This window comes from Mustelus asterias, chromosome 14 (assembly GCF_964213995.1).
Source record: "Mustelus asterias chromosome 14, sMusAst1.hap1.1, whole genome shotgun sequence".
Lineage (NCBI taxonomy): Eukaryota > Metazoa > Chordata > Chondrichthyes > Carcharhiniformes > Triakidae > Mustelus > Mustelus asterias.
In genome coordinates, this window is record NC_135814.1 from 99284288 (window position 1) to 99311795 (window position 27508).

General features: G+C 44.9%; 1 protein-coding gene across 5 annotated transcripts in view; it reads right to left on the bottom strand.

Annotated features, from left to right (window-relative positions):
- Positions 1 to 208: 208 nt before the first annotated feature.
- Positions 209 to 27508, bottom strand: part of trak2 (trafficking protein, kinesin binding 2) — a 94040-nt gene continuing 66740 nt past the window's right edge. For 4 of the 5 annotated variants that reach the window (XM_078228941.1, XM_078228942.1, XM_078228943.1 and 1 more), the window contains 7 exons: positions 23940 to 24074; positions 22332 to 22408; positions 21663 to 21863; positions 17476 to 17780; positions 15013 to 15312; positions 11152 to 11251; positions 209 to 5974 (listed from right to left, as the gene is read on the bottom strand). In XM_078228941.1, the coding sequence (XP_078085067.1) occupies positions 5281 to 5974; positions 11152 to 11251; positions 15013 to 15312; positions 17476 to 17780; positions 21663 to 21863; positions 22332 to 22408; positions 23940 to 24074 (1812 nt within the window). In that variant the 3' untranslated portion in view covers positions 209 to 5280. The remainder of the gene's footprint in view (positions 5975 to 11151; positions 11252 to 15012; positions 15313 to 17475; positions 17781 to 21662; positions 21864 to 22331; positions 22409 to 23939; positions 24075 to 27508) is intronic. The other variant, XM_078228945.1, reaches the window with a different exon arrangement.

Below are 27508 nucleotides of genomic sequence, written 5' to 3' on the forward strand. Positions count from 1 at the left end.
CTTGTTGTTCAAGATACCTGGCTGCGTATCTCTTCAAATAGCTTTACAGGTACATATGGAATTGGGGGGAAAAAACACAACAAACTCTGTTATTGCCCAAGCTCAGGAGTGGGAGAGAAGAATCTATTCACTCCTCTGACCTTGACAGTAACAGGAAGAGCTGAAGACTGGCCCTCGCAATGTAAAATGAAGCAAAAACACAAAGGGGGAAGTTACAAAACGTTTTTATTTGGGAACTGAAGTGACTCAAATCCCATGTAGCTTCGTAGTTACATCAATTGTTACAATAAATATCAAATAATGCATAACAAATAGTGGTATTTGTTCTTTTCAGAGTAGTTCCAGGAGATAGATCACGAACTGAGACATCACACTACATCCAGCCAGGTGCCAATACTGGGATGAAATGTTTAATTTCTTGTCCACTGCCACTAGTAAATGAGGGAGGAGTGCATCAGAATACAGCCACTGTGAAGGAGCAAGTAAAGCTATTCACCTCCTGGGACAAAATCCCCCCCCCCCCCCCCACACACACCCAAACAAAACTTTTAGTGCAAGATTTTCCCAGAAACCATCAAATAAAAATGCAACGACGCAGGAGGCTGGAGATGGCCTAGGTTCGGGAAAGACTAACCGGTCACATTGCACACTGGCCCGAGACCTGAACTAATCTCTCTACATTCGGTCTACTTCTGGGCCAGGGTCTGGGCCCCTTCCCAAAGGTAGAGGGTACACGTTCTGCCCCGCGCTCATTCAGTTACAGCACTTTAATCTTTGGTCAACCTGCAATCTCAATCCTGCTTTATGTATAAAATTGAGCGGAAGTAACAATAGAGGTGTCTGAATACAGATTTAACTGAGCTCGTTACAAATTAATGTTTCCCCCTCACTCACCTCTCCCTAAACCAGGGGAACTGATTGACCGCAGCGGCTAGCCTGTATTTAAGACAGATTTCTTAAGATTGAATGAGATGCCACCTCTGTACAGCACAGCTTGGATTCGAGATCAGCTCCTTGAACAGCACCTGAACAAAAGGTCCCTCCTACTTTTCCCTGTGTTTCCCTTGGAGGAGAGGTTCCCTTACTAACATGTAAACACACATCATCTCCAATTCCTATATTTGCCAAAGTGCTGTGTTTAATTATTATACATTTACAAATCTTGGCAAAGTTGAAACAGTAGAGCTTCCAGTATCTGGTCATTTAGCACTTAAGAGCTACTCAGTTTGACATTCACTTTGGCTAAATCTTTCTTTTAACACACTTGTCAGTTATCCGAGGAGTACCAACTGCCTATAAAGAGGTTCTGGGACAACCACACATGGCCATGTCAGTCACAAGCTTCATGGTTGGGGACTGGGCAAGGACTTGCTGCTCCAAGTCTGATTTGGTCACTTTTACACAGCCACAAGTACCAACAGTTGAGTGTGGAGGTGATTCATTATCTACAGATACAGGGACAGTGGGCAGGCACCACCACTGCATAGTAGGCAGTTGCATTGAGAACACTGGAAGGTTATAGCTGAAGGAATTCCACATTCCGTACTCAGATCAGCTTGGTGCCAAGTCCACTATCATGTGTCCCCTCCTTCCAACATCCTTGCATCGAACAACTTTTCCTGTAGGATCCTGTCCAACCCACTTTACTCTCAGGATTCTGCAACAACATACCCCACTGTACAACTGGCTTCCTAGAGATGCTCACATCCAGCTAATCATCCGCAAGTGAAGACGAGACCAGACTCCTAATCTAACCATCTCATGATGTGGAGGTGCTGGCGTTGGACTGGGGTGGGCACAGTAAGAAGTCTCACAACACTAGGTAAAATTCCAACAGGTTTATTTGGTATCACAAGCTTTCGGAGCGCTGCTCCTTCATCAGATGAGTGGATGAAGGATCTTCATCACCTGATGAAGGAGAAGCGCTCCGAAAGCTCGTGATACCAAATAAAACTGCTGGGCTTTAACCTGGTGTTGTGAGGCTTCTTACTGTAACCATCTCATGGAAGGAAGTGGATTGCAATTTGTGAAGGGATTTGAATCTCTTGAAACACAATAATACAAGGGGTCAACAACTTGAGCTTCTAAACTAGCAATGAGCAACAAATTAATAACTGATTATCTCTCGAGTAACCTTGCCCACGTTCCAACACAAGTCTCCTTTGTCATCTTGGGACTAAGGACTCTTAGGTTCCCAAAGAGGTTTTCGTTTTCTGCTCATTGCAACCAACCTGGTTACAAATATGTGCCCTCCTCTAATATACAGTCACAGACAGTCGGTCAGGTGTCCCTGGGTTTACATAGTCCAACCCAACCATGGAGTGTGCAGAATGTAGTCCGAATCGCAGTTTTGTGGATTATACAGACCCTAAATAATAAGCGAATTTTGCACACACACAAGCCAGTAGCAGAAAGTAAATCTCAAATCTCTGAGAATCGGAGGAATTTCAATGGGTTAAAAAAAAAGGCAAATTTTTAATTATACATCTCCACAGATTTCAGAATCTTTATAGCATTTAAGTTTACCAATCAAAACGTTCTTTGTTTTAAAAGTGCAATTTTTAAAACGTGGTTCTAAAAAGTGCAAAACCATGTCTTGTGAAGAAAAGATGAGTGAAATCTACTGGTTTCATTGCTGCTATTGACAAAAATCTCAGTAGACCCAGATATACCGAAACCATTAAACGAAGATATCATTGACATGTCTTTCGAAAAACAATGTTGCTTCGCCTTATCTTTGTTAAAAAATTGTGCTTTGCAGATTGGTAAACACTGTAAACATACACGAAACGCCATTTCATTCAAAAGGTGCACTCAAAACTCACGTAGGGGTTACCAACCCTCCAGGGCCAAACTGGAGCTCCCAGGAATTGCAGGTTAATTTCCAGGACAATGCAGGAAGCATTGTGACAAAAATCATAGAAGGATTAAGTAATATGTTTTTCTACATTTTCTTTTTTAAGTTCTGAAACTGCTGGCCATTCTAGAGACAGTCACCTAACTGGGTAACAAAGCGGTGGCATTTTGATGGGTTTTAGATGGTGGAGCAGTGTGAAGATGGACATGTCACAGTGTGTGGGGTGGGGATCATGCAAGACAACTGCCTGGAATTTGTCCAGGAGTTGCCAACCGTAACCCCACCTGTGAACTTGATTCATCGCCACTTCAACTGAACCCTTCTCATTGGTCAAGACACAAGCATTGGAGGCAAGAGAGGGGGAGGGAGAAGACGACAAAGGGAAGAAAAGCAGGGGTGGAGGGGTATGAAGACCGAGAGGAGGACGGGGGTGGGGAGAAGACCGAGTTTGGGGGAGGGGAGTGGGGCGACCAAGAGGGGGACAGAAAGTGGGAAACCAAGAGGGAAGGGAGGAAGAAGAGAGGGGAAGGGGTTTCATAATTACAGCAAAGCAATGAAAACTCAATATTTTCTTGAAATAAATTCCGAACTTGTGTACATATATATATATAAAATAAAATAAAACAGAATCAATCTGCAGCGTGCCAGTAATAATGTCCAGAATTCTATTAACATTTAAAGCCATATCTCCAGGCACCTTTGTCAGATTGGTATCCTGCTTGGATTAGCTACATTTTCCCCTAAACCCCGTGCACTGTGCCATCAAAGTTGATTTTGTGTTTGAAACTACACAAGATTGAAGAAAAGCCCGGGCTATTTGGTTGTGGTGAATTCTCCTCTTAATTTCACATCCTCATTTTGTAGATTCCCAGGGGATTTTTTTGTCTCTCCATTCTGCACCTCAAACATCCAGCAGATGAAATCCATCGCACCATCACTCAACTCAGGCTGAATTTCTCACACCAGACTGTCCCTCTCACTGCACTCCAAACCGAGATGTCAAACGCACACAACAATATGAGGATTAGAAATAAATAAACCTGCGGCTAACCAAACCTCAACGGGCATTGCTCGCAATTCCGCTCGAAGTTTCGCCAGACTTCAAACTGAATTTAGTTGCCGGTTCCCTAACATTACAAAGCATTGCAAAAAAAAAAGGGCACCGTGGGAATTTATATCAAACAGCAACCTAGGTTGCCCAGCCTCCACTGTCACCCCCAAACCACTCCTCCCAGTGTCACCCCTGGATAGCACATTATTTAATACACCCGATTTTAACCTTAAAGGTTTTCAATCCCGTGTTGCCAAGACTGCATTGTGCACACTGCAGCAATGCTGGAAGCTCCTAATTTCCAGTCAAGAGTACACAACGTGTTCGATGAGCGCAGCTCTGACTATTGTGACGGGTCTAGAATTGGAGACACTGGGCGGAATTTTACCGCCTCACCCGCCCGAGGTTCGGACAATCCCACCCGAGGCCAACGGAGAATGCCGCTGTCCGAGCCTCGCCCGCCCCTGGAATCCGGCCATACTGTCAAAAGAGGTGTGTGCAAAAACCTCAAATGTACCTATTCTCAGGCACCCCCACCCTCTCCCCAAAAAAACGTGATTTGTTAAATAGGGTTCCAAAAAACCGAACTTCACAACCCTTATTAAATACTCCGAGGTGGTTTATGTCAAAAATATTGTATGCAAGACGATCGCAGGGGCAAAGGGATTACATTTCTCTGCAAAATAGGTCCTCGTGTAGTGAACCGATTCAAAAATTTGTCAAAGCAATTGTGATTTAAAACTGCCCGTCGGTTCCAAAGGTGCGAACAACAAAGAAATCCAGCAGGACTCTTCCTGTATCGGGGCCATCAGGGATTCCCCCACGTACTCACTCGTAACCGTTCGATAACCCTGCCAGTGGCTTCTAAAACTGTGCTTCTCCCAGATAGGATTTTCGGGACTGTGCTTTAGTTCTGTGCTCTGTTGTGGCATGCCTGAAGCTAACAGCAAGATAACTCCGCGGGGAAAGAGAATGAGTGTTCAGGAATTGTGCTTAACTTGCTTACTTCTGTCAATTAGTGTTGATCTGCTACTTCCCACGCACTGTGCCTCACTTGTGTCAGTCTTTTTGCAAACCCTCAAAACATCCACAACAGCCTTTTTACTTGAACCCTCTTCTCTCACCTCATCATCATACCTCTCACCTGAAAACCATCACCATTTCTCTCTCCAGCTCAATCTCCCTTTCCTCTCACTCACTCACTTACACTCACCATCTTCAGACTTTCAGAGACATTGCAACAAAAGAAACAACTCTTTCTTCCAGTTAGTACTGCTCGGAGAGGTGGTGGGGGGAGGGGGGAATTTTTCTCGGGAAAGTGGGACGTGGTTGAAAGAACAAAACGTTAACGCCAGTGATACCTTCTCGGCCATCACTGCGCCGGTAAATCCAACTTGGCTTCAGTCGTTCCTTCGTTTAAGCCGCCCATTTTTGGTACTGGCACGCCAAGTCCACCAATCACACTGGGGAGGCTCTGGTTCCGCCTCAGGCCTCCCAGAAGGCTGCTGCCGGTCCCCATAAACACTGCCGACTCGGGCCTGCGTTGCCTGCTCTTGCAGTCTGCGCTTTCGTTGTGCTCCGAAACGTTCCGGGGCTGGACCACCTGGGCAATCCCCATTTTTTGCAGCTTCTTGACCAAGTTCAGATTGATGGGGGCGGAATCGGCACGGCTCCGCCCTGGCTTCAGACAGTAAACTTCCTGGAGAAGCGTCTCGGCAGGCCGCGAGGCCAGGAAGTTGTCGATGGCCCCCCGCGTATCGAAGGGTATGGGCGAGGGGCACGGGGAGGTGGAGGGAGAGTTTGGCGGGGTGCAAGGTATGGCCAACGTCTTGGGGCGAATCGCAGGCGGGCATTTCAACAGGGGACAACGATAAATACCAGCGGAGATCCCACGATCGAGCAGGAGTTTCGTTAAACTGCTGGTAGTGCTCAGAGTGGTCGTTGACTCCCTCCTGTTCACGAAGAATTCGCCAATGCTTGGGCGGCAAGAAGCTATTGGGGTGCTTGGACTGGTGACCATGTTGACAGATGATCCCCCTGTAGTTGGCACTGGAGCATACGTGAAGCTAAAACAGAGAGCAGAGACAGAGAAATCAAACAGGAATACCCGGCAGGAATATTTCAGGATCCCAAAAAACTGGATTTCCCCATCACATAGCAGTACCGCTCTGTACAACAACCCATGAGAGTATCAGCCACTAAACTACCACGTTAAGTCTGGACAAGATGCAACTGAGCCAGCCATGGATATTTGGACGAATCTTTGGGGGGGTGGGGAGCGAGCATAACAGTCTTGCATTTTCACACCCTCAAGACACCCAAAGTTGTTTTTAAAACAGTCAATGAAGTTTTTCTGCAGTTTAGTCACTGCTGCAATGTTGGAAACCACTGCAGCTAACTTTCGCACAACCACTTCCCACTGACAGCAAAACGATAATGATCAGATAATCTGCATTCCCTTTTAATTTAACTTGATATGGGGATAAATACTGACCAAGACACCAGGAAGATTCTCCTGGTTTTCTTTGTAATTGTGTCATAGAATCTTCTAATTCAGCACTTGTCCAGACAGGACATTGGTTTAACATCTTACCCAAAAGACAGCACCTCTGGCAGTGCAGCAATCCCTCAGTACTGAATGGAACGTTAACCTATTGTGTGCTCACCTTTCTGGAGTGGGTCTGGAACCTGGCTTAGAGGTCAGAAGGTTACCACCAAGTCAGGGCTGACACTATTAGCATACATAAGATGCTGCTACAAAAGTCCTTTGCCCATCAGTTTAACAGGTTAACTGCTGTTAAAATAGAAACATACACTAAAGATTCACAAGTCCGCTAAGATGTTAGAATGGTATTATTGTTAGGCTTGATTCAATGCATAAAACCAACTCAGCTAGATCTTAACCAGGAGATTTATCAGACGTTTAACTAAATATTTCAAATCAAGATGATTACTCTGTTATTATCCATAATTACCCACATACTCACCTATATTACACCGATTACACAACACAGCATAGAAACAGGCAGTTCAGCCCAACTAGTCTACGCTGAGTTTATGCTCCACACAAACCAGCTCCTATGACACTTCCAATCTAACAGCATATCCTTCAATCCAATTAGACTGTGCCCTTTCTCCTCCATCATAACCTTTTAAAAGATATATTCCAAATACGTACTGTCCCCATGCAAAAACTCTCCCTCCCCTCCTGGGCCAGCTGTCACTTGTTCTTAAGTTTTGCTACATCTTCATTGCAATTTCTCCCAGTTCCCATTAATCACTGACCTTCTATCAGTTCCAGATGTTCCACCCCCACTTATACAGCATATAATCCAACACATTACATTTGATTCGTCAGTGCTGGCTGACAAGTAATCATCTAGCCGCACAATGGTTAGCACTGCTGTCTCACAGCACCAGGAACCTGCCTCGGGGGACAGGCTGTGTGGAGCTTGCACGTTCTCCTCATGTCTGCGTGGGTTTCCTCTAGGTGCTCCAGTTTCCTCCCACAGCCCAAAAGATGTGCTGGTTAGGTGTATTGGCCATGCTAAATTCTCCCTCAGAGTACCCAAACAGGTGCCGGAGTGTGGCGACTAGGGGTTTTTCACAGTAATTTCATAGAACATAGAACAGTACAGCACAGAACAGGCCCTTCGGCCCACGTTGTTGTGCCGAGCTTTGTCTGAAACCCAGATCAAGCTATTTCCTCCCTATCATCCCGAAGTACTCCATGTGCCTATCCAATAGCTTCTTAAATGTTCCTAAAGTTTCTGACTCCACTATCACTGCAGGCAGTCCATTCCACACCCCAACCACTCTCTGAGTAAAAAACCTACCTCGGACATCCTTCCTATATCTCCCACCATGAACCCTATAGTTATGCCCCCTAGTTACCACTCCATTCACCCGAGGAAATAGTCTTTGAACGTTCACTCTATCTATCCCCCTCATCATCTTATAAACCTCTATCAAGTCTCCTCCCAACCTCCTCCGCTCCAAAGAGAAAAGCCCAAGTTCCCTCAACCTTTCCTCATAAGACCTACCCTCCAAACCAGGCAGCTTCCTGGTAAATCTCCTCTGCACTCTTTCCAGTGTCTCCACATCCTTCTTATAGTGAGGTGACCAGAACTGCACACAATATTCCAAATGTGGTCTCACCAAGGTACTGTACAGTTGCAGCATAACCCCACGGCTCTTAAACTCAAACCCCCTGTTAATGAACGCCAACACACTATAGGCCTTCTTCACGGCTCTATCCACTTGAGTGGCAACCTTCAGAGATCTATGGATATGAACGCCAAGATCTCTCTGTTCCTCCACATTCTTCAGAACGCTACCTTTGACCCTGTAATCCACATTTAAATTTGTCCTACCAAAATGAATCACCTCGCATTTGTCAGGGTTAAACTCCATTTGCCATTTTTCAGCCCAGCTCTGCATCCTATCTATATCTCTTTGCAGCCTACAACAGCCCTCCACCTCATCCACTACTCCACCAATCTTGGTGTCATCAGCAAATTTACTGATCCACCCTTCAGCCTCCTCCTCCAAGTCATTTATAAAAATTACAAACAGCAGAGGACCAAGCACTGATCCCTGTGGCACTCCGCTGGTAACCGGTTTCCAGTCTGAAAATTTTCCATCCACCACCACCCTCTGTCTTCTGTTAGATATGATGTGGAGATGCCGGCGTTGGACTGGGGTAAACACAGTAAGAAGTTTAACAACACCAGGTTAAAGTCCAACAGGTTTATTTGGTAGCAAAAGCCACACAAGCTTTCGGAGCTCTTAGCCCCTTCTTCAGGTGAGTGGGAATTCTGTTCACAAACAGAGCTTATAAAGACACAGACTCAATTTACATGAATAATGGTTGGAATGCAAATACTTACAACTAATCAAGTCTTTAAGAGACGAAACAATGTGAGTGGAGAGAGCATCAAGACAGGCTAAAAAGATGTGTATTGTCTCCAGACAAGACAGCCAGTGAAACTCTGCAGGTCCACGCAACTGTGGGAGTTACAAATAGTGTGACATGAACCCAATATCCCGGTTGAGGCCGTCCTCGTGTGTGTGGAACTTGGCTATCAGTTTCTGCTCAGCGACTCTGCGCTGTCGTGTGTCGCGAAGGCCGCCTTGGAGAACGCTTACCCGAATATCAGAGGCCGAATGCCCGTGACCGCTGAAGTGCTCCCCAACAGGAAGAGAACAGTCTTGCCTGGTGATTGTCACCAGGCAAGACTGTTCTCTTCCTGTTGGGGAGCACTTCAGCGGTCACGGGCATTCGGCCTCTGATATTCGGGTAAGCGTTCTCCAAGGCGGCCTTCGCAACACACGACAGCGCAGAGTCGCTGAGCAGAAACTGATAGCCAAGTTCCGCACACACGAGGACGGCCTCAACCGGGATATTGGGTTCATGTCACACTATTTGTAACTCCCACAGTTGCGTGGACCTGCAGAGTTTCACTGGCTGTCTTGTCTGGAGACAATACACATCTTTTTAGCCTGTCTTGATGCTCTCTCCACTCACATTGTTTTGTTTCTTAAAGACTTGATTAGTTGTAAGTATTCGCATTCCAACCATTATTCATGTAAATTGAGTCTGTGTCTTTATAAGCTCTGTTTGTGAACAGAATTCCCACTCACCTGAAGAAGGGGCTAAGAGCTCCGAAAGCTTGTGTGGCTTTTGCTACCAAATAAACCTGTTGGACTTTAACCTGGTGTTGTTAAACTTCTTATTCTGTTAGATAGCCAGTTACATATCCAGTCGGCCAAACTTCCCTCTATCAACACATCCTTACTTTCTTCATAAGCAGACCATGGGGGACTTTATCAAACGCCTTACTAAAATCCATGTATATGACATCAACTGCACTACCTTCATCTACATACTTAGTTACCTCCTCAAAAAATTCTATCAAATTTGTGAGGCAAGACTTGCCCTTCACAAATCCGTGCTGACTGTCCCGGATTAAGCTGCATCTTTCTAAATGGTCGTAAATCCTATCCCGAGGACCTTTTCCATCAACTTACCGACCACCGAAGTAAGACTAACCGGCCTATAATTACCAGGGTCATTTCTATTCCTTTTCTTAAACAGAGGAACCAAATTCGCCACTCTCCAGTCCTCTGGCACCATCCCCGTGGACAGTGAGGACGCAAAGATCAGTGCCAAAGGCTCTGCTATCTCATCCCTTGCCTCATTCATTGCAGTGTTAATGTAAGCCGACTTGTGACACTAATAAATAAACTTTTTCACCACCAACTCATGTTCTATAGTCATGTAGTTCAAGTGTATATCCAAGTATTTTTTTTAAAATGTCATGTGAGTTTCCATCTCTACCACCCTTTCAGCAGTGAGTTCCAGATCCCTACCACCCACCTGGTGAATACATTTGCCTTCGAATCCTCTCTAATCTGCTACTTATTATCTTAAATTTATGTTCCTGCTATGGGCCCTTCAAATCATGGGGAACAGGTTCATCGTATCTGCTCTATCTAGTTTCCTCAATTTCATACACTTCATCCAATTGGGGGGGTGTTGACAGATCTCCCATATACTGCATACACCTACACACAGTATATGTGTGTAGGTCAGGGCGCATGCCTAGCAGTCTGCAGCCGGCTTCCCTGGCGAGCTTAGAATATGCCTTCCCCCTACTGATGTGAAACTCCCAACTGACGGGCAGCACGGCAGCACAGTGGTTAGCCCTGCTGCCTCGCAGCGCCAGGGACCCAGGTTCCCTGGCTTGGGTCACTGTCTGTGTGGAGTTTGCACATCCTCCCTGTGGTGTGCGTGGACTTCTTCCAGGTGCTCCGGATTCCTCCCACATTCCAAAGATGTGCAGGTTAGGTGGATTGGCCATGCTAAATTGTCCCTTAGTGCCAAGGGGACTAGTTCGGGTAAATGTATGGGATTGTGGTCGGTGTAGACCCGATGGGCCGAATGGCCTCCTTCTGCACTGTAGGATGCTATGCTATGCTACGATGAAACGTGTATGGGAAAATTGAGTGGGGTAGCTCGCTGAAAACAAAATGAATAAAACATTCCAGTTTTCAGACTTTTGAGACACTTTGAATTCTTTTGGGAAAATTCTGCCCCAGATTCAAGGATCCTAAAATAGCAACTTTGGCAAATTTTCTCCCTTCATTTGATGCTGGCAGCGTCAGAAATATGATGAAGCGTCAAAGACATCTGATCAACGGAGGTGACAGGTAAACAATACAATGCGGGCCAACATCTCACCTTGTTGTGACTTGAGCAACGTCTGTGGGATGGAGGATACGGCAGGTGGTGAAGGTGAATGTAGAATTAGTCTGTGACAGACATTTCCCAGGGTTCCGCACTAAGAGAGAAAGTTTACGCATGATGGTGCTGATTTCAAACACAAATATACAGTCTCAACATTTCAAGGGCCCCAGTTCCAAAGCACATTCTGATCGCCCATCTGTGCCATGCATCCACAATAGGTTGGCACAGACAATGCCAACACCATGAATAGGCAGGGGCTGAAACAGCCCATACCAAACAACCACAGATTTTTCTTTTAGCCAGAGTTAATGTTCACCATGTTTAATAAGTCCTTCTGCAAACGCAGAATGCAATTAAGAACAGAGACAGCAGAATTATTGGCTGAATCCTCCATTTCATCTCTCCAAAGTAAAACAGGGTATTCTATTGTTGGACAAGATATGAGCGCATCCTCAAGTTAGGGCCCTTACATGTCCTTGTTTTTATCTGGTATCCTAAGGGCCACCTCATCCTCTTGTAAGGAAAGTTTACTCTACATATTGTAAAAATGCCAGCTTTTAGCCAGAAGGATACCAGAAGATTGGAAAACAGCCAATGTGGCACCCTTGTTCAAAAAGGGAGAAAGGCAGGAGGCAGGGAACCATAGGCCAGTTAGTTTAACATCTATTTTTGGCAAGATGCTGAAGTCAATAATCAAAGAGGAGATAGCTGATGATTTAGGAAAACTGAATATAATCAAACATGGCTTTATGAAAGGTAAATCATGTTTGACAAATTTGCTTGACTTTTTTGAGGATGTAACAGAGAGAATAGATAGAGGGGAACCTGTAGATGTAGTGTATTTAGATTTCCAAATGGCATTTGACAAGGTCCCACGTAAGAGGTTGGTGCATAAAGTAAAAGCCCATTGGAATTGGAGGGAGTGTGTTAGCATGGATTGAAAACTGGCTGCCTCATAGAAAACAGAGAGTTGGAGTAAGTGGCCATTTTCAGAGTAGGTTTGCTAGCGTCACACCGGAGGATTTAAACTAGTTTGGCAGGGGGATGGGAACCAAAGCAAAGGTGAATTAGCTGAAGGGGAGCCAGAGAGTAGAGCCAGCAAGACTCAGAGAAACAGCAGGCAGGGTGGGGTTGCTATTCAAAGAAGGTCTGGTGGACTGAATTGCATTTGTTTCAATGCGAGAAGTGTCACAGGTAAGGCAGATGAACTTAGAGCTTGGATTAGTACTAGAAACTATGATGTTGTTGCCATTACAGAGACTTGGTTAAGGGAAGGACAGGATTGACAGCTTAACATTCCAGAATACAGATGTTTCAGACGGGATAGAGGGGGATGTAAAAGGAGTGGGGGGGTTGCACTATTGGTTAAGGAGAATATCACAGCTGTACTGCGGGAGGACACCTCGGAGGGCTCATACAGCGAGGCAATATGGGTAGAGCTCAGGAATAGGAAGGGTGTAGTCATAATGTTGGGCGTTTACTATAGGCCACCCAACTGCCAGCAGGAGATAGAGGAACAGATATGTAGGCAGATTTTGGCAAAATGTAAAAGTAATAGGGTTATTGTGGTGGGAGATTTTAACTTCCCCTATATTGACTGGGACTCACTTCGTGCTAGGGGCATGGATGGGGCAGAGTTTGTAAGGAGCATCCAGGAGGGCTTCCTGAAACAGTATGTAGATAGTCCAACTAGGGAAGGGGCCATACTGGATCTGGTATTGGGGAATGAGCCCAGCCAGGTGGTCGATGTTTCAGTGGGGGAGCAGTTCAGGAACAGTGACCACAATTCAGTAAGCTTTAAGGTACTGATGGATAAAGATAAGTGTAGTCCTCAAGTTAAGGTGCTAAATTGGGGGAAGGATAATTACAACAATATTAGGCAGGAATTGAAGAATGTATATTGGGGGGCAGATGTTTGAGGGCAAATCAACATCTGGCATGTGGGAGGCTTTCAAGTCTAAGCTGATAGGGATTCAGGACCGGCACATTCCTGTAAGAATGAAGGATAAGTATGGCAAGTTTTGGGAACCTTGGATAACGAGAGATATTGTGAGCCTAGTCAAAAAGGGAAGCATTTGTCAAAGCTAGGAGGCTGGGAACACACGAAGCAAGTGTGGAATCCAAGGAAAGTAGAAAGAAACTCAAGCTAGGGGTAAGGAGGGCTAAAAGGGGTCACGAAAAAGCATTGGCCAGCAGGATTAATTGTTCATTATTTACATTAATGACGTGGAGGAAGGAACAGAAAGCAAGATTTCCAAATTTGCCAATGATACAAAGATGGGCGGAAGGGCAAGTTATGATGAGGATATTGTGATTCGAAACAGGATATAGATAGATCGGATAACTAGGAGAAAACCTGACAAATGGAGTTTAATGTGGGAAATTGAGAGGCCATGCACTTTGGTAGGAGGAATCAAAATCTAAATGGAGGGAGACTACAGGTGAGTGAAGTACAGAGGGATCTGGGCGTGCTAGTGCATGAATCACAAAAAGCTAGCAAGCAGGCCCAATAAGTAGTTAAGGAGGCAAACAGCATTTTGGCCTGAATTGCAATGGGGTTGGAGTTTAAAAATAGGGAGGTTTTGTTGCAATTGTACAGGCTGTTGGTGAGGCCCCACCTGGAATACTGCATACAGTTTTGGTCCCCTTACCTTAATAAGGATATAGTAACATTGGAGGCAGTCCAAAGGAGATTCACCAGGCTAATTCTTGGGATGAGAGGGTTGTCCTATCAAGTAAATAGTCTGGGTCTGTATTCCTTGTAGCTTAGAAGAGTGAGGGGTGACCTTATTCAAACATTTAAGATCCTGAGGGGGCTTGACAGGGTAGATGGTGAGATGTTTTCATGAGTGGGAAGTCTCGGACAAGGGGACATAGCTACAAGATAAAGGGCCGGTTATTTAAAACTGAGGTGCGCAGAAATGTCTTCTCGCAGAGGATGGTGAATCTCTGGAATTCTCTGCCCCAAAGGGTGGAGGAGACTGGAAGTATTTAAAGTGGAGGTGGATATATGTTTGATAGATTGAGTAGAGGGCTATGGGGAAATGGCAGAGAAAAGGAGTTCAGGCCGGAATAGATCAGCCACGATCATATTGAATGGGGCAGCAGACGTAAAGGATCTGGTGGCCCCACTCCTGCTTCTATTTCTTGTGTTCTTTGTTTGTTCAATGGGGAAGTTTGATTCTTAAGGCAGAATAGCTCCCTTTGTTCCTCCGTTAGAAGGGAGACTTTGAAATGAAGGACCTACATGAGGAAGGCCACAGGCTAGATCAGGAAAGTTAGGGACTGTGATCAAGTTAAAAGAGTAAACGTAATTAAATCAGTGTTGAATGATGCACATATGAAACGTGTCATTTGTCACAAAAGGTATAAAAAGGATGTTTGAAACAAAATTTTGAATTTAATTAAGGTCAGCTCTGCTTGTGTACTGAGCTTGGACACATCTCAACTTTCTGGTTAAACCTGTAAGGTAGGTGCTGCTGAGTGCTTGTTTATGAATTGTATGCCTAATAAATCACTGACTCTTGACATAAATGTGTGTGGATGGCTGAACCTGTATCCAAAATGACAATACATTGACACCATGACTTACTGGCTCCGGTACTGGTTCAATTTTGTAAGTGTTGTAGTGAGATCCGGAGGCTGTAGAAATGGTTAGTATAAATCCCTCCTTTTTAAAAATTAGGAAAATCTCATGGCATTCTTCCAAGGGGATGGGGAAAGAAGTAGCAGCGTGATATATAACCTTCTTAAAATGGTCATGTCCATTACTGTCCATAAGATCATTTGCTCACTGGTTCTTATTGTACAAGGTTCCAGTTTATTGATCCACTGGCTTTCGGCGGCGTAACTCACCAGCTGTCGTGTCATGAGAGGAGAAGCTAGTCATTGGCAGAAAGATATCCAGCGGTTGCTCCTGCCCTTGTGGTGGCTGCTTCTCGTTCTCCTCTTTCTCCTTCTTGCCCTCAGGGGTAGAGGTGCACTGGGCTTTAAAGGTGATGCCCTCCTCGCTATCCTCCTCCAGATCAGACAAGTGATGGATGCCATCTTCTGGTAGTGGCTCAAAGCCTTTAGTGAGCACCCCGGGCCGTGGGTCTAAAATCGTGCCCAGGTTGGGCTGCGCCAATTGTTGCCACTGGTGCAAAGTCATGGAACCTACCAAGTGACAAGAACAAACAAAAATCAGGAATCTACAGGTTTGATAAACACATTATCAAACAAGCAGCAAGTCATAGAATCCCTACAGTGCAGAAGGAGGCCATTTGGCCCATCGAGTCTGCATCAACAACTATCCCACCCAGGCTGTATCCCCATAACCCCACACATTTACCCCGCTAATCCCTCTAACCTACGCGCTCCAGGACACTAAGGAACAATTTAGTACAGCCAATGCACCTAACCCTCACATCTTTGGAGTGTGAGAGGAAACAGGAGCACCCGGAGGAAATCCATGCAGACACGGGGAGAACGTGCAAACTCCACACAGACAGTGACCTAAACTGGGAATCGAACCAGGTCTCTGGAGCTGTGAGGCAGCAATGCTAACCACTGTGCTGCCCAAGTCTTAGGTGGTGAGAATACAGGTATGTTTTTCAATTTTAAAAAAAATGTAAAAACGGAACAGCTAATGCAGCAATTAAGTTTAAACCATGTGTAGGCAGAATTGATTTATAGGGCATGTTGACTACTCTGTTTTGATCTTAGTAACATTGGAGCAAACAAAATCTTTAGGTTACATGACAGGAAATTCACCAGGATATGCGCCAAGCCACAAAACAAAGCTAAACTCGACAAGAATTAGACAAATGGTGCTTCTAATAAAAAACAAAAACTTTAGTTAGAACATTTGCGTATCTTCAAGGAGAGGTACCATGAACTGTATAGCTAGATATTGTTGCTGAGTTCAAGGGCGTTCTTTATCAGATTCTCTTAAAGTTAATGTTTATTTATTAGTGTCACAAGTAGGTTTATATTAACAGTGCAATCTGTGAAAATCCCCTAGTCACCACACTCTGGTGCCTATTCGGGTACAGAGTGAGTATTTAGCATGGCCAATGTACCTAATGCACATCTTTCGGACTATGGGAGGAAACTGAATCACCCAGAGGAAACCCACACAGACATGCGGATAACGTGCAGGGCTCCGCACGATAACCGAATAGTGCGATCGGATCACTGATGCACATTGAAATAAAGTATTAAAATCATGGAATCATACAGCGCAGAAGAGGGCCTTCAACCCATCGAGTCCACACCGACACACTGGAAACATCTGAATTCCCACCTAATCCCACCTTCCAGCACTTGGCCCATTGCCCTGAATGTTATGACGTGCCAAGTGCTCATTAAAGAATTAAATTACACGTTAAAGAATGTGAGGCAACCCGCCTCTACCACCCTCCCAGGCAGAGTATTCCAGACCGTCACCACCTTCTGGATTAAAAAGTTTTTCCTCACATCTCCCCCTAAACCTCTTGCCCCTCACCTTGAAAAGTTTATTTTTTTTAAAAAGTGTATTTAAAAATGTCCCCTATGCCCCCTCGTGACTGACCCTTCAACTATAAGCTGCTCCTTATCCACTCTGTCCATGTCTCTCATAATCTTGTACACCTCGACTAGGTCACCCCTCAGTCTTCTTTGCTCCAACGAAAACAACCCAAAGTCTACCCAACCTCTCTTCATAACTGAAATGCTCCATCCCAGGCAGAATTCTGGTGAACCTTCTCTGCACCCACTCCAGTGCAATCAGATCCTTCCGATAATGTGGTGACCTGAACTCCACACAGTACTCAAGTTGTGGCCTTGCCAATATTCTATACAATTCCAACATGATTTCCCTGCTTTTGCAATCTATGCCTCGATTGATAAAGGCATGTGCTCCATATGCCTTTTACACACCCTACTAACATGACCTTCCGCTTTCAGAGATCTGTGGACAAAAACGCCAAGGTCCCTTTGTTCCACAGAACTTCCTAGCGTCCTACCATTCACTGAGTACTTTCTTGTCAAATTACTCCTTCCAAAGTGCATCACCTCACACATTTCAGGGTTAAATTCCATCTGCCACTTATCGTCCCATTTGACCATTCCATCTATGTCTTCTTGTAGCCCAAGGCACTCTACCTCACTGTTAACCACCCGTCCAATCTTGATGTCACCCGTTGGCCAAGGACCAACTTTTACCAGATCTCGTTCCACCCCCAACGCACCTCATGGCTGCTAATATGCTAAAACATTCTAGGTGTTGGACTTGGGTATTCACTTTTTAAACTAATTACAATCGTTTGGGACAGACTGCCCTCGAGACTTCCTCCTTACCTTCTATTGGCTTGACTATCTGTAGTTTCTCAGGCAAGAATGTGCGGAAACAGCTGGATACCCCAGACAAGCAGGACATCTCAGTTAGATCTGTGAGGTTGGTCCCTGTGGACAGGACACTCTCTGCCGGTGTATTACAGCCACTCTCTTCCTCCGATGCAAGGGCCAACAGTTTCCGGTCTCGTTCATCTTCGAAGAACATTTTCTCACTCAGGTAGTTCTCCTGCCGGAGGGAGAGCCGGCGTAGGGCAGTGGCCAGGTCTTTCCCACCAGGAGTACCAGGCTTCCCAATCCTAGAGAGGGGGCTGAGAGTGAAAATAAGAGCGTGAGAAACATCTGAAAAGTTTAAGGTGGCCCAGGCTGAATTAACCAGCAATGAGTAGTTAGTGACCAGATTAACATGCAATCACAAACTAGCAGTTCCAACTCAACTGTAAATGTACAGATGCTAGGTTACAGTGAATGCACAACTTTTATTCAACTGAAACAATTTCACAAGTTATCAGATCAGAAACAGAGTTTTGGTTTAATAAATCCATTGTGACCTCCTATGGATACAATAATGGTCTGTCAGTTGAGAATTAGAAGTTTTGTTAATAGTGTTACAAACCATGCAGATGGTAAATGCAAGGGTATCCCAAAGCCCACAAGGGTAACTTGGAACACAGGTTCATAGTGACATTTCTTTTGTTAGTATTACGTGAGGAACGTTGAACAACCCAGGAAACAGTCCAGTCATTGAGAGAACAATTAATAAAAAATATTTATTAACTTGAGAGGCACGGTAGCACAGTGGTTAGCACTGCTGCTTCACAGTGCCAGGGACCCGGGTTCGATTCCCGGATTGGGTCACTGTCTGTGTAGAGTTCTTTCTCTCCATTTCTGCATGGGTTTCCTCCGGGTGCTCCGGTTTCCTCCCACATTCCAAAAGATGTGCTGGTTAGGTGCATTGACCCGAACAGATGCCAGAGTGTGGCAACTAGGGGAATTTCACAGTAACATCATTGCAGTGTTAGTGTAAGCCTTAGTTATGACTAATAAAATAAAAACTTTTTAAAAAGTGTAACAAAAATACACACATGACAAGGAGGACTATAATATTCTACAACACTTAAGGATACTGATGGCAAGACACACATAATTTTACATGAAACTATCCCTTGGTCCACAAAACTACCTACCTACTCATGAACCTAAATTTTCTAAGAGCTAAATCTGGCAAATAATTACCACAACCAGGTTCTGGTGGCCAATTCCGGGAAATAGTCTCCAGGTTCAGCCAAGGCAGAAAATGGAGGTTTCTCTCGGCAAACGAGAGCTGCATCGCTAAAATTTAGTTGTCTCTCTCCCTTGTCTTCCTGTTCCTGCAGTTAGGGGTCTACAGATATATCATATCTTTCCCTTCGATTTTACCCTCCTGTGGAGTCAGCTTTTGGCAGGTACATGTCAATTTCCTTATCTCGCCACTTTGAAGTTACCACTTCTATAATCCCATTGTTTTCTCTGGGCACTTATGTAAAATATTTGTTTTTCTATTGATAGGCTAATTTGCATCTCATCATTACTCCAAATGTTTGCCTCTAATAAATTCACTGTTTTTACTTGTTTTTATATCTAAAATTTTCCCCAATTCTTAACAATTTACAGGTGGCACAGTGGTTAGCACTGCTGCCTCACAGCGCCAGGGACCCATGTTCAATTCCCAGCTTAAGCCACCGTCTGTGTAGAGTTTGCACATTCTCCCCTGCGTGGGTTTCCTCTGGGTGCTCCGGTTTCCTCCCACAGTCCGAAAGAAGCGCTAGTTAGATACATTGGCCATGCTAAATTCTCCCTCAGTGTACCCGAACAGGCGCCAGAGTGTGGCGACTAGGGGATTTTCAGTAACTTCATTCCAGTGCTAATGTAAGCCTACTTGTGACACTGATAAATAAACTTTAAAACTAGACAGATTTTGTTTTGAAATCATTTAAAAAATTTATTAAACCTTACCTACAGTAAACAAAGGAAAAACTTCACGAGAAATAAAGTTTCTCATCCACCTGAATGGCTTCATTTCATCTTGAAATGTGACGTGTGCAAATCAAACAAGCCAAGTCATTCTATCCAGTAAGGGATTCGCTTTTCGCATTGACAAATTACTACTGGGCTTTGTGCCATTGTAAGCTACTTAGCTACACATAATAGAATTAAAGTCTTAAACTCACTGCACATCATTATTCATCTTTGTGATCTCAAAAGATTATGGGACAGGGCGGAACAGTGATACAGTGGTTAGCACTGCTGCCTCACAGCTCCAGGGACCCGGGTTCAATTCCTGGCTTGGGTGACTGTGCGGAGTCTGCACGTTCTCTCCGTGTCTGCATGGGTTTCCTCCGGGTGCTCCAGTTTCCTCCTACAGTCCAAAAGGCGTGCTGGTTAGGATGCATAGACCATTCTAAATTCCCCCTCGGTATACCTGAACAGCCATCGGAGTATGGCGACTAAGGGATTTTCACAGTAACTTCATTGCAGTGTTAATGTAAGCCTACTTGTGGCACTAATAAATAAACTTTAAAAAACTTAACTGTTAGATTGGGTAAATATAGAGAAAATATTACCACTTGTGAGGAAGCCATAAATATAAGATAGTTATTCATATATCCATTAGGCGATTTGGGAGAAATTTTGCTTCCTAGAGGTAGGTTAGAATGAAGAACTTTCTAACACATGGAGCCGTTCAGTGAAGGCCATAGATGTACTTTAGAGGAAGCTAGATAAGTACGAGTAGGAGAAAGATATAGCAAAGTGTGCTGATAGAGAATAAATACTAGCTAGGCCAACTGGGACAAATGACCTGTTTCTGTGCTGTACATTCCATGCATTCAGATGGCACGTGTCAGAGGCCATTTTATGTATTAAACCACTGACAATGCATTAACCCCTGACCTCAGGCAGTGTGTGTGCACTTTGGTTTTTGCTAAAGTGAACAATTAATTACATCCTGTACTCACCCTTTCCTGCTGATTACACCCATCATGCAGATGCCATTACTTAATGGAATGAATCCACACCATCACATTGTGCCAACTGGGTCAATTTGGTGCCAACAGCACAGGGGTCGATTCCTGTTCTGGCAGGGGTTGATTTGGGACCTGCCTCCTTGCTAAACCCACGGTGCAGACTGTGGCATTGTGGGTCAGACCCATTTTCAGGCAGGTAACTTAAGAAGAAAGGGTTGCTTTGTTTTACTGCAGCTTTACAGGGCCTTGGTGAGACCACATCTGGAATATTGTGTACAGTTTTGGTCTCCTTATTTCCAAAAGGTTATAATTGTGTTAGAAGCCGTTCATTCACACGATTCATTCCTGGGGTGACGGACTTAGAATAAAATCTCCACAGGGCTGAAGGAAGCCATGCAATCCCACACAGGCCCTATCCCCGCGACCCCATGTATTTACCCTGCTAGTCCCCCTGACACTAAGGGTCAATTTATCATGACAAATCAACCTAACCCGCACATCTTTGGACTGTGCAAAATCCACTCAGACACGGGGGAATTTGTAAACTTCATACAGACAGTGACCTGAGGCCGGAATCGAACCCGGGTCCCCGGCGCTGTGAGGCAACAATGCATGCCATTGTGCCGCCTAACCACTTTGCAACCCAAACTTATCTTATGAAGGAAGAATAGGTTGGGCAATAACTATTGGAGTTGAGAAGAATGAGAGCTGATCTTATTGAAGCATACATGGTCCTGAGGAAACTTGATAACAGGGGAATTTCACAGTAACTTCATTAACACTGCAATCTAAGCCTTACTTGTGATTAATAAATAAACTTTAACCTTTAACTTTACAGATACAGGGAGGGTGATGTTTCAACTTGTCGGGTAGGCTGGAACTAGGGTACAAAGAGGTCTCCCTTCACAGACGGAGATGAGGATAATTCCTTGCTTTCGGAAGTTCATTTGCCTGTGGAATTCTCTTCCCCAGAAAGCTGCGGAGGCTGGGTCATTGAATTTGTTCGTGGCAGAGTTAGGCAGATTTTTGAGAGACAAGGGAGTCAAGGGTTGGTGATGGGGAAGTGCTGAAACATCTACACACCGAACATATAAAAAGCCATCCGTGTATGTCTTCCCTTTTCCCGTTCTGCCCATTAACTTCGGCCGTTGAGCAGTCAGAGAGAAAACACCGCTATCCACTACTTACCAGTGTGTATCCCGTTCACTCGCGGAGTTATTCGTCCCTTTTGTATCGGTTGTTCCCATGACAGATTGGTGGGGTTTCACTGTCATGACAACGGATGAGCAACCAGATCCCGGAATAGATCCTGGGGGTGATGCCAGCTTGTGGGATTGGATGGTTTCATTGATGCTTCTGACAGTATGGAAAACCCGTTTGTGTTGATCCCTGAGGTCAAAACACGAAGGAGAGAAGTTAGCGTTTCGGAAAGGAGGGGTTGGTACAGGACGGAGAGAAGAAAAGGGCAAGTTAATCTCAAAATTAGGCATTCGGGTGATTTAAGGAAGCAGGTCTTCTGACCAAAAACAGTGGAAATTTAGAACTCTCTCACCCAAATGGTTATCGATGCTGGAAGTTAATTGCATATTTGAAAACAGACTTTTAAGTGGGGATATTAAAGAGAACGGAACCAATGATGGAGTTGAGACACTTATCAGCCAGTATCCATTTGAATGGTGGAATGGACTCAAACGGATGAACGACCTACTCTTTGTTCCTATGTTCCAGGGCCAAAGAGCAGTGGGGCAAGAACAACCTATCGCTCGGATTTGGGAAACGGACGTTCCAATCAGACAAAGCTGTTGCTTTTCAAAACACAGCAGAAGCACCGAGAGGCAATGAGCTATTTCCGTTTACCTGTGGTCTTGAAAGGTAGACTCTTCCAGATTTAGTTCCCTGCGCATGCTTCCCTCGATCTCCGCTGCCAAGGAATCCTGCAATTATATCACATTTTATCATCTGTTTCCAAAACTAATGTAGAATTTAAAAAGTTACATTAGCAGCAGGAACAGTAAATGAGAGTAGGCCCAATGCGAATAGCAAAATCTTCATACTGTATGGAGTCAGTCATCACAGCGACAGGGAATTCTGGCCAACTTGTACAAAATTGTTGACCTGATAATTCACTGACAAAAATACAACAAAGCAATTCCAACCCAAGTGATTGGGTTTGCAATTTTGCTTTAGAATGAACTACCTGTGAAATGTTCTACCATTACAGCAAGACTATTTGCTAACACACTCATATCTAACAATCCCCTGCCACCCATTTGTTAAATTTATCCTCTTCCATGTATCACGGTGGTCTGGATCCCACAACACGTCAATTTTAAAATCCTAATCCTCATTTTCAAATCCTTCTATGACCTGCCCCTTCCCATCTTTAACCTTTTCCAACCCTACAAATCTCTGAGATCTCTTCACATCCCCAATTTTCTTTGCTCCACCCTTGGTAGCATGTCTTCAACTGCCTGGATACCAAAGCTCTAGAATTCCCATCCAGTACCTTTCTGTCCATCTCCCCCTATAAGAGGCTAACTGACTAGGTTCTTGCCCTAATTGCTCAACAAATGTCATGCTAATGGGAAATGCCTTGGGTGGTTTTAATTTGAGAGAGGAACTAAGACCTCACCTTGTAGATTTTTATAAAATATATACAGATATCCTAATTGTTATTTCATACATTTTAAGACTGAACAAAGACCCTCAAAAAGGCCAAATCGGAGTCTGCCTGTGGCCCCTCAACAAAAGAAGTCACATTGCAGTTTCAGGGGAACTTGCACCTCGTTATCTCGGAGGAGCCACTAACAACTGTCTGTGGACTGCACAGCCCATCTTCAAAGAGAGCTTTACAAAGGCTACCAGCATTTAATAAATAAGGCTAGCCAGAAGAGGCTGATGGTCTGCTAAGACAAAAGGCCCCATAACTTTTCTTTCAATTCATAATGGCTGAGACATTTAGCAATCTTTGAAAAACCCAGCCGCATTCCAAACGACGGAGACACAAATAGGAAAATGCTAGAACATTTCAGCAAGTCTAACAGCATCTATGGGGAGAGAATAGAACCAACGTTTCGAGTCTAAATGACCCTTTGTCAGAGACAGATCCTTTGTTGGAGATCACTTGGAGGGGTGGAGATCAGGTGTCATAGGCTTCTGGCTTGTTCAGCAAGGTAATGCTGCCTTGCTGAGCTGAATTTCTCAGTCTGCTCTTTCTCATCTGACTAACAGCCTCACAGACAAGGAGCTCTGCCCAGGTTGACAGCTGGCCTCATCTACATTGCTTCTGCCGGAATTTCTGTGCCATCGCCTACAAGACTGAATCGTCTCTCGGTGTCCATTAGAGGCGAGCTGAAAGCTAGCTCAACCCCCTTGCTCTGGAGTCATCAATGCCCAAGTGTTGAACAGTGGGACTGAACGCCTGTGACAGTAAAAACAACTGGATTTAATATCCTGTCTCCATACCATTGGGAACATGCTGTAGGACTGGGGCCGCTGAAGTGAGGATGATGTTGATTTGTTCCGTAATTCTTTTACTTCCTCCTGGGATTCATGTAACATTCCCAAACACTCAGCATTCCGATCTTGTACTTCCAGTAGCTGCAGCAAACAGGAAAAAGATCTGAAATGGTCAGAAAAGCACAAGCCCGTCCCACCCATCAAACTAAGGAATCAACACACTCTGCCACTTCAATCAACACCACCCACCTTCCTTTCCCAGCGCACGACTGCATGTACGGTTGTGACCGATAAGGTACAATACTTGCGACATTATAGTCAACCCATTCAACAATGGCAATAAAGGCAAGAGGATCAGGAGAGGAAAACAGCAGCACGTCAGCAACACACAGCTTCAGCTTCTGGGCATTTTGTGACTTGGCTGTTTTACACAAATGCCGCTTAATGTGCAAGATCAAAAATCAGTTAAGTTGGAATCAGAGTTAGGAGAAACAAACAGATTATTTGGTTCTTTAACTATAGTTTTTAAACAGATAAGGGGTAGGATTTTACGGCCTTACTTGTCCCGAAATCCCACCTGAGGTCAACGGACCTTCTCATGGTCCGCCCCTCGCCTGCTCTGATTCCCATGACGGGCAGGGCAATAAAATTCCAGCTAAGGTCTTGCTATTGGAGGCCTTCTCCAAGAGGCGGCACGGTGGCGCAGTGGTTAGCACTGCTGCCTCACAGCGCCAAGGACCTGGATTTGATTCCCAGCTCAGGCAGTGTGTGTGGAGTTTGCACATTCTCCCCGTGTCTGCGTGGTTTTCCCCCAGGTGCTCTGGTTTTCTCCCACAGTCCAAAGATGTGCTGGTTAGGTGGATTGGCCATGCTAAATAGTCCCTTAGTGTCAGGGGGACTAGCTAGGGTAAATGTATGGGGTTATGGGGATAAGGCTGGGTGGGATTGTGGTCGGTGCAGACTCGATGGGCCGAATGGCCTCCTTCTGCATTACAAGATTCTATGATCTATGAAATTCCTAGCCAATTCCCCCTTTACTGGGCGGGGAGTTCTTTTCCTAGCTGAGTTAGTCGTGGGTAGCTCTCTTGCCGCAGAGTCAGAACTTTGTGAATTCACGTTCAACTCCAGAAACAAAACATAAAAATCCAGACTAATACTTGCAGTGCAGTACCAAGGAATTCTTTCAGATGAGACACTGAACTTTTTGTGGAGCATTTTCCCAATGCTTTATTGGGAACGGGCTGGGTCGTCGCCTATATCCAGTCCCTGGCACTCTTAACCCACCATCCGACAGCTATCATGGCTGTTCCCTTCTCCCAAAAGGGGAAACTACAGATGGTGGAGTATTGCATGCATCAAATTCAGCTGGCAATTTACAGGATGACTCAAAGCTGTAATAAACTGACAAGAAAGAAAACATATTCAGGTAGAAGTCTTAAAGAATTTATTGACCAGAGACTTGGTATTATGTCAGCTGTGATTCAAAGAACAAAAAAGAATACAGTGCAGGAACAGGCCCTTCGGCCCTCCAAGCCTGCACCGACCATGCTGCCCAACAGAACTAAAATCCCCTATTCTTCCGGGGACCATATCCCTCTATTCCCATCCTATTCATTTATTTGTCAAGATGACCCTTAAAAGTCACTATCGTGTCTGCTTCCACAACCTACCCTGGCAGTGAGTTCCAGGCACCCACCACCCTCTGTGTAAAAAACTTGCCTCGTACATCTCCTTTAAACCTTGCCCCTCGCACCTTAAACCAATGCCCCCTAGTAATTGACTCTTCCACCCTGGGAAAAAGGTTCTGACTATCCATTCTGTCCATGGCTCTCATAATCTTGTAGACTTCTATCAGATCACCCCTCAACTTCTGCCGTTCCAGTGAGAACAAATAAAGTTTCTCCAACCTCTCCTCAGAGCTAATGCCCTCCATACCAGGCAACATCCCAGTAAATCTTTTCTGTACCCTCTCCAAAGCTTCCACATCCTTCTGGTAGTGTGGCGACCAGAATTGAACACTATAATCCAAGTGCGGCCTAATTAAGGTTCTATAAAGATGCAACATGACTTGCCAATTTTTAAACTCAATACCCCGGCCGATGAAGGCAAACATGCCATATGCCTTCTTGACTACCTTCTCCACCTGCATTGCCACTTTAGGTGACCTGTGTACCTGTACACCCAGATCCCTTTGCCTATCAATACCCTTAAGGGTTCTGCCATTTACTGTATATTTCCCATCTGTATTAGACCTTCCAAAATGCATTACCTCACATTTCTCTAGATTAAACTCCATCTGCCATCTCTCCGCCCAAGTCTCCAACCGATCTATATACTGTTGTATCCTCCGACAGTCCTCATCGCCATCTGCAATTCCACCAACCTTACTGTCGTCCTCAAACTTACTAATCAAACCAGTTACATTTTCCTCCAAATCATTTATATATATTACAAACAGCAAAGGTCCCAGCACTGATCCCTGAGGAACGCCACTTGTCACAGCCCTCCATTCAGAAACGCACCCTTCCACTGCTGCCCTCTGGTCTTCTATGACCGAGCCAGTTTTGTATCCATCTTGCCAGCTCACCTCTGATCCCATGCGACTTCACCTTCTGCACCAGTCTGCCATGAAGCACCTTGTCAAAGGCCTTACTGAAGTCCACGTAGACAACATTCACTGCCCTATCCTCATCAATCATCTTCATCACTTCCTCGAAAAACTCAATTAAGTTAGTGAGACATGACCTCCCCTTCACAAAACCATGTTGCCTCTCGCTAATATGTCCACTTATTTCCAAGTGGGAGTAAATCCTGTCTCAAAGAATCCTCTCCAATAATTTCCCTATCACTGACCGAAGGCTCACTGGCCTGTAATTACCTGGATTATCATTGTTACCCTTCTTAAACAAAGGAACAACATTGGTTATTCTCCAATCCTCTGGGACCTCCCCTGTAGCCAGTGAGGATACAAAGATTTCTCTCAAGGCCCCAGCAATGTCCTCCTTTGCCTCTCTCAGTATTCTGGGTTATATCCAACAGACCCTGGGGACTTGTCTACTTTAATGTTTCTCAAGAACCTCAATACCTCCTTTTTTATATCAACATGACCCAAACTATCTACACACCCTTCCCCAGACTCCTCATCCACCAAGTCCTTCTCTTTGGTGAATACTGACACGAAGTTCTCATTTAATACCTCGCCCATTTCCTCTGGCTGCACGCTTTGATTCCCTGTTTTTGAGTGGGCCAACCCTCTCCCTAGCTATCCTCTTGCTCTTCCAGTGGACAATACTCTTGCTGCTAAGTCAGGAGCTTGTGTGGTAAAAGCCCCACTAGAGAGACTGGAACATAAAATAGTGGCTGAAGCTCAAGTGCAGTACCAAGGGAGTGCTGCATTGTCTGGAGGTACCATAGAAACTGGAAGCAGGAGGAGGCCATTCGACCCTACTTCGCCATTCATTATCATGGCTGATCATCAAATTCCATATCCTGATCCCCCCCCCCCCATCCCCCCCACCACCCCCCCCCCCATATCCCTTGATTGCTTTAGTCCTAAGAACTACATAATTTCTTTT